This window comes from Strongylocentrotus purpuratus, unplaced genomic scaffold (assembly GCF_000002235.5).
Source record: "Strongylocentrotus purpuratus isolate Spur 01 unplaced genomic scaffold, Spur_5.0 spur5_scaffold_19, whole genome shotgun sequence".
Lineage (NCBI taxonomy): Eukaryota > Metazoa > Echinodermata > Echinoidea > Camarodonta > Strongylocentrotidae > Strongylocentrotus > Strongylocentrotus purpuratus.
In genome coordinates, this window is record NW_022145604.1 from 26112471 (window position 1) to 26125448 (window position 12978).

The following is a 12978-nucleotide window of genomic DNA, read 5'->3' on the forward strand; positions in this document are numbered from 1 at the left end:
TTAAACTTAATTATAGAATTGAGAAAGACTATTTATACATTTTTCGTAATTATCACTCCCGCATATCTTACAATGTTCCATTTTCATTGAAAACGCCCCTGTATATTATGTACATGTACGTATCTTCATGAGAAAAAAAATACCAGGAACTAATTGTTGATAGTGTAGCACTCATTGTTATTTTCAATTCCAAGAGAATTATTTTTATACTTATGAATAATCATACTTTCATCTGTCAAGAGGACATTGTAGAGTTAGATAAATTAGCCAAGACTGGAGAAAAAAAAAATCACTTGAATGCCACAGGAAGTCATGTTAGCTGAAGAAAAATAATGTTTTTCCTGTGTGTAAGAGCATCGTGATCCATGGATGAGTCAAGCATGGGAATGAATGCCATGCTGATTAAAGATAAACTTGAGTTCTGGTAAAAAAAAAAAAAAATGAATTCTCACAGAATCAAATGAAAGTTACACTGAATGTTCAAGATTACAAATAAATGTCATGTGCCAAACAATTTTAGAAGAACATGTATACTGGCTGAGTAATGAGCACAGAAAGATACGAAAATCAGGTAGTACTAGCCCCGACACCATTTGTGTAGTCCCATATACATCTTTCTGTGTACAGTGCTTGTTACTTTATCAAGACTGGGCTAAATTTATTATGATTTTGATGATTCCAGAACCGTGCAATGCACACCAATACTTACATGCTACACGATCAACTTTTCCTGATCCATTCCACACCTTTTCTTTTACAATGCAATCGCATTACCAGAACTCACCTTTATCTTTAAAGCCCGTCTGCACTAGTTTGGCCAGGGGGATTAGACCTCCCTGTAAGGTAACTGACAGGTCATTATCTCATCAAATCAGCTCTCAATTAACATAAGAAAAAAGAGGATCATGGGGGACCAACAGGCACCAATTAGGCATTGTTTGTTATATAGAGGGCGCAAGTAGCTATAAGTAGTGCAGTGGGGCTTTAATGCATGCATGGGGAGGTTACATACACTAGTTTAGAGGATCAAACCTTTTGTAGTAACTGTAGTGTCTGTATATACTGTATGGCCCGGATTCACAATGGAGGTTTAAATTTAACCCACATTTTAAACCCTCATTTACATAACCCATGGTCTAAAATTTGTGCAACATAAGCGCGACACAGTCAGAGGTCCAATATCAGACGTGCGCAAGGCAAGGTATGCTTATTTTGCGCTAATTTTATGTAAATGAGGGTTCAAACCATGGGTTAAGTTAGACCTCCTTTGTGAATTGGGGCCTATATGTTCAAGACTGCATGTGCCGATTCTCCTAATATCGTAGAATTTAATATGACAGTGACATTATTATTATCATCAGTAACAATTGAGGATGGGATCCACATCCAAGCTGAAACCCACCCAGTATGTACATCATAAGGAAACCAACCCAACAATAAAATTGTCCCCATGTAATTGTGTCAGGTTTCAGAATAATGTGCATCGCTTCCCCTCCCCCCCCCCTCCCCCCCCCCCCCCCCCCCCCCCCCCCCCCCCCCCCCTCCCCCCTTCCTCCTCCCCTCCTCCTTCACAAATTCCTGATTATGCCCCTGATTATTGTAAATACTCAAATTTTGTGTTTGACTTGTGACAAATGTGCTCTTCAATAAATTTGGTGCATCTTTCTGAATAAACCGTGCTCTTGTGACTTCATTTTTAAATCCTTTAATCACACTCTTGCAGGTCGTACTGCTCAGGTGACTCACCAACACATGTGATTTATATGCAGTTTGTGTGAGTATTATGTATGACTCATAAAATCTTCTTTCATTGTGTTAGTGTGGCAAGATTCCTTTACATTGTATTCCCAATTGACACTTAATTATTCAACAGTCCAGTTTATTTATAGTGAAACCTGGATTGTAGTTTATATGATTTCCAAAACTTTCCATAATCAACTAATCTTCATGTACATATACATGTAGTGCGCCAACTTTCATTGTGTTTGTGTAGGAACATTCCTGTACTAGTATATTATATTCTCAATTGACACTTTATATTCAATAGGTTTATGTAGTGAAACTTTGATTTTAGTTTTTATGATCTCCAACACTTTCCATAACAAAAGCAAGGTAAATAATTATCATCTTATCTTTATTTCTTAAGTACGCCAACTTCAATGTTTTTGTGTGGGAGGATGGCTGTATATATTCTCAATTGACACTTTATTTCAAAAGCATAGTGAAACCATGATTTTAGTTTCTATGATCTCCAACACTTTCCATTAACAAAAGCAAGGTAAATAATTATCATCTAATCTTCATTCCTTATTAGTGCACCAACTTTCTTGATTGTTTAATTAAATGTAATGAGGATTTTATGTGCACTTGAAAGTAGCCAGACAAACATTCATTGTTTGGTGAAACCAAGAGGAGATGTATTTATATGTGAAATCCATACTCATTGTACTTGTATCAAGCATGTGTTATACTTGTTTCAAGTACTTGAAGTGTTTGAAAACATTGTACAAGATGTTGGATGTACTTTAGAGCCTGATGCATGTGTAATACCAAGAAGCTTTTGTATTATTCACCACTTGCAAATAATCACAAGTACCCTCTAGAAGGCGTGTCTGCACTATCTCGAGATTGCCAAATATCCAGCTATTTGAACTATCCCGATCGCAAACTATCCAGCCAATTTGCGTCTTCATTAGAACGAAGTAGCAAATTAGCTGGATAGTTGGTCGGGATAATATCCCAAGATATCTTGGTCTAGTTTGCAAAATGTTCCGAACTAGCGGGATAGTTTGCGACCGTCTTCATTAGACCGAAGTACGGAGTCAAATATCCCGATCCCATCATGCACAACGATTTCCGGTTCACCGTGTTAACTAGTTGTACTAGCGCGCGCACATGCGATCTATACCGCTCAGTGGTGCATGATGGGATCGGGATATTTGACTCCGTACTTCGGTCTAATGAAGACGGTCGCAAACTATCCCGCTAGTTCGGAAATAGTGGGATATTTTGCAAACTAGACCGAGATATCTTGGGATATTATCCCGACCAACTATCCAGCCAATTTGCTACTTCGTTCTAATGAAGACGCAATTAGCTGGATAGTTTGCGATCGGGATAGTTCAAATAGCTGGATATTTGGCAATCTCGAGATAGTGAAGACGGGCCTTCTGTTTTGATCAATTATGATGAACTCACTTTTGATCTGCCGAAGAGGTTTTCCGGACCATGATTACCTGTACACCCCAAGAACGAAACTGAAAGAAGATATTTTAAAGACATAATTATGTTGTGTCAATATACAAAGTGATCAAGATATATTTGATTGTTGACATATACATGTATCAGGAGAGATAATATTGGGATAATGTTTGGATAGCGTATCTAGTTAAATATTTAGGATTCATTTCCTTTGGTAATTCAAAGGAACAAAGATAAAACAGTATCAGTCCAAAAGTTGCGAGATTATCAAGATAGCTAGCAAACACAGAGGGATTTATTTCCTTTAGGAAGTTTTCTTAGATTGATTTTGCAATCTCATAAAGAATTTCCCAGATAAGGGAGAGAAGACAAAGTACACTTTAACCTTTCTTCAAATAGAGGAGGGAGCATGTTAAAAAATGTTACACAATTTATTTTTCTTCTTTTTTAATTCCGGGTTTTCAGTTCAGTACCCTTATTAAAAATTCCCATGGTACACAGTATCTTGGCCACGGAAAATAGTTATTACAGTTGACTACATATATAGAGCCATGTTTTGTACAGGTACTTAAGTTTTAATACCACAAAGGCTGGGCTCTACAGTAGTAAGAAGGGTGTCCAAAACATGATCTTAAGGCTCTTCATACATGATCCCCATGTTGAAATTTAAAGAAAACATTTTTTTTTGGGGGGGGGGGGGGAGGTCTTCACTTCAAGTTTTGGTGCCAATGTGTGTGCCCGCCACATGTTTGAGTGGAGCCATGCACAAAAGTACCCTTTTTGTTGGTGATCTGACGTGCTTGGGGAACTGGAGACATTTTATCTAAGACATTGTGTTAAGGCTTAGCTTGAGATTTGCTTCGGTATAGAGTGATGGTGATACGTTAAGTGTTTAGTCCATTAGAAGAAGAAAAAAAGAGCAAATGTGACCTGAGCATATGGGGTAAAAATGCTTTCTGTTACAAACATCAGTGCTCAAGATTGTTGATCTTTAGTCTCTGATGATCTGTAATATACCAGTCTTTTTTTTCCTTCTTCCTTTTACTGTTATTCGATGTGGTTCTACAACTCATGCCATGCCGAAAATTACATGTACTGTGCAGTTACTGACGTACACCAACAGGTGGGTGTTTCACAAAGATTCCAAGTTGAACTTATCTCTAAGTTAGACTTAACAATTATGGAAAGCCATTAACATCTATGAAAATATTTTGTAAAATTTATTTTAAAATGCATAAAATGTTGATACAAATCATTCATATTTTCTATTATCAAGGAGATTTCACGTTCTCGATGTGGAATTTATAAAAAGTCTAAAATACTTGAATGTTCGCTTGTGAATATATTTTATTACTTAAGGCTACAAATGGCTCTCTGTTATTTTAAGTCCAACTTAGAGTTAAGTTCGACTTAAGATCTATGTGAAACACCACCCTGAATTCATAGCTTCTTCCCTGGACATTGCAGTATTCCAAGCCCTAGCCCTATGAAATCTCAACCATAAACTTAATTTAAAGCCCATTTTCAATCCTAACCATGATTCTTGTTCTTAGATGAAATAAAATGCGGAGAAAATACCACTTGAGCAAATGTCAGATCAAAATTTGATCAATTTTTTATATGCTCAGCTGTCTCTCTCAACTTTACATGGTTCTAATTTGTACCAGTTGATGATTTATTGTGTAAATTCAGTCAGGCCGCAGCGCTTGCAAAATTTACTCAAGTCATATGCATGTTTTTGCTCCTCTTGCATACGTAATAAGCAAAAACATGGCACAGTTCTCGTTCTTCTTATCTGCTCAGGATTCATTTAATGACAATGAATTTGTCATGAATGTGAGCCAGAATAATAAACATTATAGTGTACAATTCAATAAGTAGTGAGTGATGTTTTAAAATGTAAGAAAAACACGAAGAAAACTTGGAGAAGAAAAGTATTTGCAGAGTCGGATATTCATGTTAAAAACTCATTTTTATCGGGGGTGCGTCTCATTAAATTTTGGCTTACCACATAATGTAGATATTTTCCTAACATAATATTATACTTCCTATCGATGTCTATCTCAATACCCGTCCGGAACTAGCAAAGTACATGTAGTAGCTGATACATACTAGATTTTGGCGGAAAATTGACGTGGCCGATCGGTGAGCGTTTTGCGTGAAGATCAACCGGGGGATACTACGCTATATCTAGTTTTGCTTTGATTATCGATGTACTGCGCTATACGTGAACACGCACGGAGGATAGAAGGAAATTAGGGATATTCATGTATAACGCATTCTCTTACTTACACTTCTGTTTTGTTTCTTCCACAGAGCCACACTTCAGTTCAAGCTGTTATCACAGAACCAGCAGGCGACCATGACGCACTACAGCCCTGTCAAATGTGCCTCACTGGACCAGGTAATGATAGGGTAATGCGTAATGGGACACAAATCAGACCAATGTGGGCTCAGGACCTGGGCCCCGTTTCACAAAACTTCTTTTTTTTTTTCTTTTTTTTCTTCCTGATTTTACCCCTATTTTACCCCTATTTTCTAATTTTTCCCTATTTTAGATGCCATTTTTTTTCCCTCAAGAATCCTCTTTCTTTTTTTTTCCTCAAAGGGGGGCGGGGGTGGTTGAGGATTTTTTGTCTCGCCTGCGTAGCAAAAAGCGGCGACGGCGGCGTCAACATCAAAAACTTAAGGTTAAGTTTTTGAATTTTTGATATAATTTTTAAAGTATAAGTTCTTAGTCAATGAAACTTTGACTATAGGGTAATCAAGTATCCCCAATCATGTGAGTAGAATTTCAGATCACAAAGTCAAGGTCAAAGGTCATTTCAGGTCAACAGACTTGGACTATGTTGTAGCATCATCATCGAAAACTTAACCTAAGGTTAAGTTTTTGAATTTTTGATATAATTTTGAAAGTATAAGTTCTTAGTCAATGAAACTTGGACTATAGGGTTATCAAGTCTCCCCAATCATGTGAGTAGAATTTCAGGTCACTAAGTTAAGGTCAAAGGTCATTTAAGGTCAACAAACTTAGACTTTGTTGTGGCATCAACATCAAGATTTTCAAAATGCTCCTTCCCGTTATTTTTCAACCGATTTTGATTCTGATTGTTTCATATGATAGGGCTAGGAGGGGGATTTAAAATTTTTACACAGAATCGTGAAATTCATTATCTATGCTAATTTATGCAAATTTATTCAAAATCACAAAAAAGGGTTCTTTTCCTTAATTTCTCGACCGATTTTGAATTGGTTTGCTTTATATGGTAGAGCTAACTTGGGTACACTAAACTTCTACACAGAATTTTGAAATTGTTCTCCATTAATTAATTATATTAATTTATGCAAATTTATTCCAAAAATAACAAAAATTGCTTCTTTTCCCTCATTTCTTGACTGATTTTGATTTGGTTTGCCTTATCTGGTAGAGCTAAATTTGGAACACTAAACTTCTACACAGAATTGTGAGATTTTGCTCCATTGATTATTTATGGTACTTTATGCAAATGAAATGAAATTATGTCCCTTCCAGGGCATCAAATTTTTATTTTTTGACCAGTTCAAAAGTGTACCACATAAAATTTACGATATTTTTTATTGCGAGATGCGGATGAGCGCTACGTCATTGACGTTCTGGTTTATCATATTGAATTGCTTTATGCAGGCGAGACCGCCGAGAGCGTTTCCCTTGTTTTAATGACTTTGTGAAATGAGCGCTTGTCACGATTCTACATTTGTGCATCTGAACTTGCAGTGTTTTTGCTTCCTTTTGTTTCTTGTCTGTAGAGCCAAGCATTGGCACCAACATCCCTGCTAAACTTTTAGTTTGATGTTTTTGTTTTTGTTCAAACAGGGATGGAACTAATCTATCAGATGCAAGTTGCTGTAAAATTCACACCGTAGGGACATTGTGCATCCGGCCAAATCTGCAGAGCTGATCTCGTCAGATGAAACCTCCTTTGGAGTTGATGCTCAGAGCATATATATCTTGTAAAGATGCAATCGAGTTTAGGGACTACAGGATCACAGACCAGTGCGTTTACATCAAAATAGTCTGCGAGCTGCTCTCGCCAGATGAAACATCCTTTGGAGCTGATGCTCATGGTATACTGTACAAGGTGCGTTGCACATAGTCTTCAGAGCATATCTTAAAGATGGAATTGAGTTTAGGGACTACAGGATCACAGACCAGTGCGTGTACATCGAAAGAGTCTGCGAGCTAATCTTTGTCTGGTGCAAGTTTTGTTGCTGTGAACCTGTGAAGTTGGGACAAGTCTACAAGGAGCACAAAGAAACATGCTTTCCCATCATTAGAGATTATCATTGTCGGGTGCAATCGCTGTGAAGTTCACATTCTAGGAACGCAAGACACTGTTCGTCCCACATATAGCCTGTAGAGCTCATCTTTGACGGATGTGGAAGTTTTCATGAAGCTAGCGCTCAAGGAATACAGTACAATGTGCCTTTGCCCTGCCAGCAGTGCTAGCCGTCATCAGAGGCAAGTCGAAGTGAAGCTGCAAAACTCCCGAAAAATTGTACAAATTTGCATTCCACCTAGTCAACAGAGCATGTCAGTGACAACACTGAACAGTCAGTTATGTCCTGCCCCTGGACACTAATTGGACACCAAACTTTTATGTGTGTAACAAGCTCTGCGTGGTAGGAAGCACACTTGTTCTAAAGTTATATATTTGTGCATGTGAAACCGGTATCGGAATGTGCAAAACTCCTTATTTACCTCTGAAAGTGTGAAACACTCTAAAGTTCAGTATATTCAAGAACCACCTATTAAATTTGTTATAGCAAAGATACTTGTATTGTCATTGTTTAAGAAAAATACTATTTCAGTTGTAAAGATTAGAGACTATCAAAACATGTGCTTTTTAACAAAATAACAAGGTAATTGAGTTAGTTTGTAAATGTTGTGAAGAAAATTTACCTGAATAATTTCCTTAGCGATGTATATGGTGTACAGAATGTTTTTTTTTTTATTCTTATCCATAGTTGAATGTAGCGAATAGTACCTGATTGCTAATAATTATTGGAAAAATTGAAATTTGAAGGGGAGGGCACCTACATGTACATAAAATGTGAGAAAACCACAAGGCCGTCATTCGAGGGGAAATGGGGTCTTTTTGTCTTCCTACTGCATACCCCCCCCCCCCATGTTTTTATCTCCTCTTTTTTTCACAAACTTGTAACTTTGCTACTTTTTACAGTGTTTCATTGGGGTGGGGGCACTTTTCCCATGCCCCCCCCCCCTTAGCTATGGCTCTGAGAATTTTAAATTTTATTTTTAGTGTACCGGTACATGCTTTGTCTCTAATAATATATTACAATTCAAGAATGTGTCTTTCTGTGCTAGTGTGATTGTAGTTGATAGTAATATTCATGGTTGCGCAAAGCATTTATTGATCATTTGACAAATCTATTTTTATGGAAACAGAGTATATTGGGTACAATGGCAATTGTGTGTGATACTGATATGTATGAATGTATTTAATTAGTGACAATGATATTATACCATTTATGTACCAATGTGACAAAATTTTAAAACTTTTGTTTGTTTACATGCATGCTCAAATGATCAATTACTATTGCTCAACAGTGAAAAGCACCGCCAGCATTATTCCTCTGCCACCATTCAAATGAGACAGGGTGTACTCACAATAATTCTGCAGTATAGCTCTACAACAAGTCATTGGCACACAGTGCAGCGCATTTTTTATTACTTGAAATGCAATGCAACCCGAAAATTGTACCAATGAAATGTGTTTGCTGAACACTGATTCATTATCTCATCGCACAAACCAGGATTGTATAAGGCCAAGATAGTACGCACGTAACTGCATTTAAAGAGAAGGTTGAGTTCTGGGAAAAGGTGAAAGATAATTGGTGAGCTTTATCATTGTTATTATGCAAGTGTGGAAGAACATCAGATAAAACATGTTCCCTGAAAAGCATGGCTCTTCAAATGCCTTCATATTCTAAATATGACATGTAACAATCCGTAAAATCCTACCCTGGATTTTTACGCCACGTGTTCGTGTAGTCCCATATACATCTTTCTGTGTACAGTGCTTGTAACTTAACCAAGACTGGACCAAATTTCTTATCATTTTGATGATTCCAGAACCTTGCAATACACACAAATACTTATATGCTAGATGATCAACCTTTTCTGATCGATTCCACACCATTTCTTTCACAATGCAATCACATGACCAGAACTCAACTTCATCTTTAAAGTGGTACACATTCATAATCTACTGTCATCATTATTTCATCTGCAAAATAAATTAAATGGTGATATTTGTGACCATTGGAAGATATTTTTCAGACAGGATAAGAACTGTGTTTAATACTTGGTAGCTTTGATAGGTCAAGAGTGAAGTATTGTTGAAAATGAAATTTACCTGTAAGGGGGTGACCACATTACAGTGTGTAATTGAATAGCTGTGATTTATGTTTATGGGTTAATACAATATTGTAAGATATTCCATGGGTTTTCAGAAAGAGATCACCAGTAATATGAAATGAATTCACTTATATTTCTTTTTGCTATGGACATGTAATTACTTTCTTCTTGTTTTTTGCCTCTATCTTGTTCAGTGCAATATGAAAATGACGGACAAAGAAAGCGGACAAAATATACAGTTCCTCAGGTAGACAAAGGAACATTCCTTCACTGCTATTATGTAAAAAGGTGAATATGCATGTGACACCTGTTCTACACATTTTTACATAATAGCAGTGCAGGGATGTTCCTTTGTCTACCTGAGGAACTGTATATTTTGTCCACTTTCTTTGTCTGTCATATTCATAGTGGTAAGTGGTCACATTCTAATGTCTAAAGCATGATTCCTCCCATTTCATATCTTTATAGGCCCAACCTTGTGTGTATGTAATCTTTTTTGTTATGCACCTCAAGCTGTTCAGTTCTTAATTTCTTGAAAGTGTGCTATCTGTCATATTGTTAGCTGATTCAAGCAAATTTATATGAATTGATTTTCATAAAATGAAAACAACAATAGTCATAATGACTTGAAGGAAAATGATTGTCAAAGAAATTGCCAGTAATCGAAAACAAAACAGATCAGAAGTTTTGTTAATGATGATTATTTTATATGTCACCCTGCAAACTACACAATATATGTTCTCCTCTTCTCAAAATATATTATTTTCTTCTCTTCTCAAAAATGTATCATATTATTTTATGCCCCAGGGTATATTTTTCTCATACACTGGGTAGATTGATTCATTCGCAACTATACAATTCATTGTATAAAGCTACATATATATTATTATGTTTACATTCAAGTATGTTATTATTTCGTGGTATTGATGTATAATTTTCTTCTATTGCATGTGGCGTTTAGTTCCGGATCATAGATGTATATGTATGTTCTTTTCTTCATGTAAATTATAATTACTAATGTGTTTCTGCAATTCTTTTGTTTGTATTTGGCAATCATTATGGACCAAGTTATATTATTTATATTCAATTGGCATAACACTCTGTAAAACAAATTAGTATGGTTTTGAGTCACATTTCTTTCACTGTTCATTTTGTATTCTATTATAAAAAGACATGTTTTAATTGAAGTGTTTACTTCCACAACTTAAACAGCAGATCTAGTGTGTAATTGAACGTGTACAAAGCTTTATGAAAGAATAAATGTATGAAACACAAAGCAATGTCTCGGCTTTTTTACCAAGTTCCCCCTCTCTCTCTCTCTCTCTCTCTCTCTCTCTTACTACCACTATCAAATTCTGATACAATTGGTTGAATACGTAATTGGGGCACAACTCTGAACATTCTCTGACAAACAAGCAACAACACAAAATGAGAGATGCTGTGTCCATTTTTCAATATTTGATGTGTACTTGAGATTTGCCATATTTACCTCATGTGTGCCCTTCCCCCCTCCCCCCCCCCCCCCCCCCCGCCCCTTGGGTCGATACACCGCTGACTGGCCGATTTATTTTATGATAATCTCCGCCACCGCGATTTCCCACTACTTGCTGCCAGTGGCGGAGCCAGGGGGATCCCTGAGGGGGAATAACGTCTAAAAACACGTTAATTTTACCTTTCTTTCGAGATCGTTCCCCTTCCCTGGCGCTCAAGGGGGGGGGGGGGGGGAGGGGGGGTACGATAATTAGTACTCACTACCCCCCTCCACCCCCCCCCCCCCCCTACTTAGCGAATTCTCGGCCGGCTGTTTCGCCGCTAAATTATTTTCTCACGAATTGGGCCCCTCCCCTGTCGCCGGCTGGATCACCAACCCCTGCTTGCTTGCTGCAACCTGAAGATGACGTCATCCCTGAATTGACTGAGCAGGGCGAACATTTTGAAAACACTTTCTACAAGCCGCCGAAGATGGCGTTATCAACAAACTCGTACGTTCATTTTCACCGGTATAATAACAATTTTTGTCCAAATAGCCGGATAGAAGGCAAAGTTTGACTGAGCAGGGCGAAAAGAGAGGGTAAAAAACAAGAAAGAGGGAGAGAGAGAGAGAGTTGCCATTTTGTATTAATAGATCGAAGACAATAATTGGATGGGGAGTGAGAGAGTTTGGTCAAAGAGGAAGTTTAAAACGTATATTACTCTTTAATTGAATGGTGTGTCTTTAGCTCTCTCTCTAGGTCTATACATATCTTTTGACGGTTTACCCTCCCCCCTGATCTTTCTATTTCTCAATTGCTCTCCCCCCCCCCCCCCCCCCCCCTCTTATTCAGCTATCTGTCTTTAGAATTATCTCCTATTTCTTTTTCTTATCTTTTCATTTTGTAAATACTGTATAATAAAGCAACATTCAAAGATAATCAACTCTCAATAATTTATAAATGAAGCGAGAGGGGGCGACGAAATAAATTCTCTGTTTTAAATCTTCTCTTCTCATATTTGTCTTTAACTCATTTTTCTCAATGTTTGTTTATGTAACTAACAACTCAAAATTAACTCGCTACTACCTGGTCTATATCGACGTGAATTCGTTTTAATCAAATTATATGAATAAAATCTATATGGCTGGGTAACAGGTATTTTGTTGTGAATGGAGTATATAGGCTACTAATATTATAAAGACAAAAGAAAGACACAGGTTTCTGGACAAAGATTTTAGGTTCAAACTTCAAAAGCAAATACTCAATATTTATTCAATAATAACATCATTTGTAATATTCGCCACTGTTACATTACATTATGCATAGACTCAGGTGCGTACGCAGGGGGGGGGGGGGGGGGGGGGGGGGGGGTCACCCCCCCCCCCCCTCTCAAAAAATAATGTATGTGTGTGTTTTGGAGGAAACCCCCCCCCCCCTTAAATTTTTTTTAAATAAAAAATCAAAAAAATCAAAAAATCAAAAAATCAAAAATTGTGTTAAAGGGTAACCAAAAAAAGGTGACCTTATCCCCCCCCCCCCCAACTGAACGAAATATCGGTCGATCAAATTTTCAAATTTTCGGGACAAAAAAACTAATGTGCTCTGATATGTTTTCATAACGCATATACTTTCATAAACATATCATTTTTAATAGCGCATATATTATTTTTAAACATCGCATATATTTTTACACACATATTTTTTAAGCGCATAATTTATAAACATAGAATATTTTTATACGGCATATTTTTATCAACATCGAATACATTATGATAAAACATGTATTTCTCTATAACCATCGAATATATTTTGATAAAACATATATTTATTTATAAGCATTGAATATATTTTGATACCGGCCCATATATTTTGTAATGACTAGGTAAA

The 12978-nt window shown here is 36.8% G+C and overlaps 1 protein-coding gene across 4 annotated transcripts in view; it reads left to right on the forward strand.

Moving 5' to 3' along the window:
* The window catches only part of LOC752954 (transmembrane protein 106B), a 29849-nt gene extending 20762 nt beyond the window's left edge, over positions 1 to 9087 (forward strand). For 3 of the 4 annotated variants that reach the window (XM_030990713.1, XM_030990710.1, XM_030990709.1), the window contains exons 7-9: positions 1724 to 1774; positions 5518 to 5605; positions 7055 to 7172. In XM_030990713.1, the coding sequence (XP_030846573.1) occupies positions 1724 to 1774; positions 5518 to 5605; positions 7055 to 7066 (151 nt within the window). In that variant the 3' untranslated portion in view covers positions 7067 to 7172. Of the gene's footprint in view, positions 1 to 1723; positions 1775 to 5517; positions 5606 to 7054 lie in introns of all 4 variants that reach the window. The other variant, XM_030990712.1, reaches the window with a different exon arrangement.
* The last annotated feature ends 3891 nt before the right edge of the window (positions 9088 to 12978 follow it).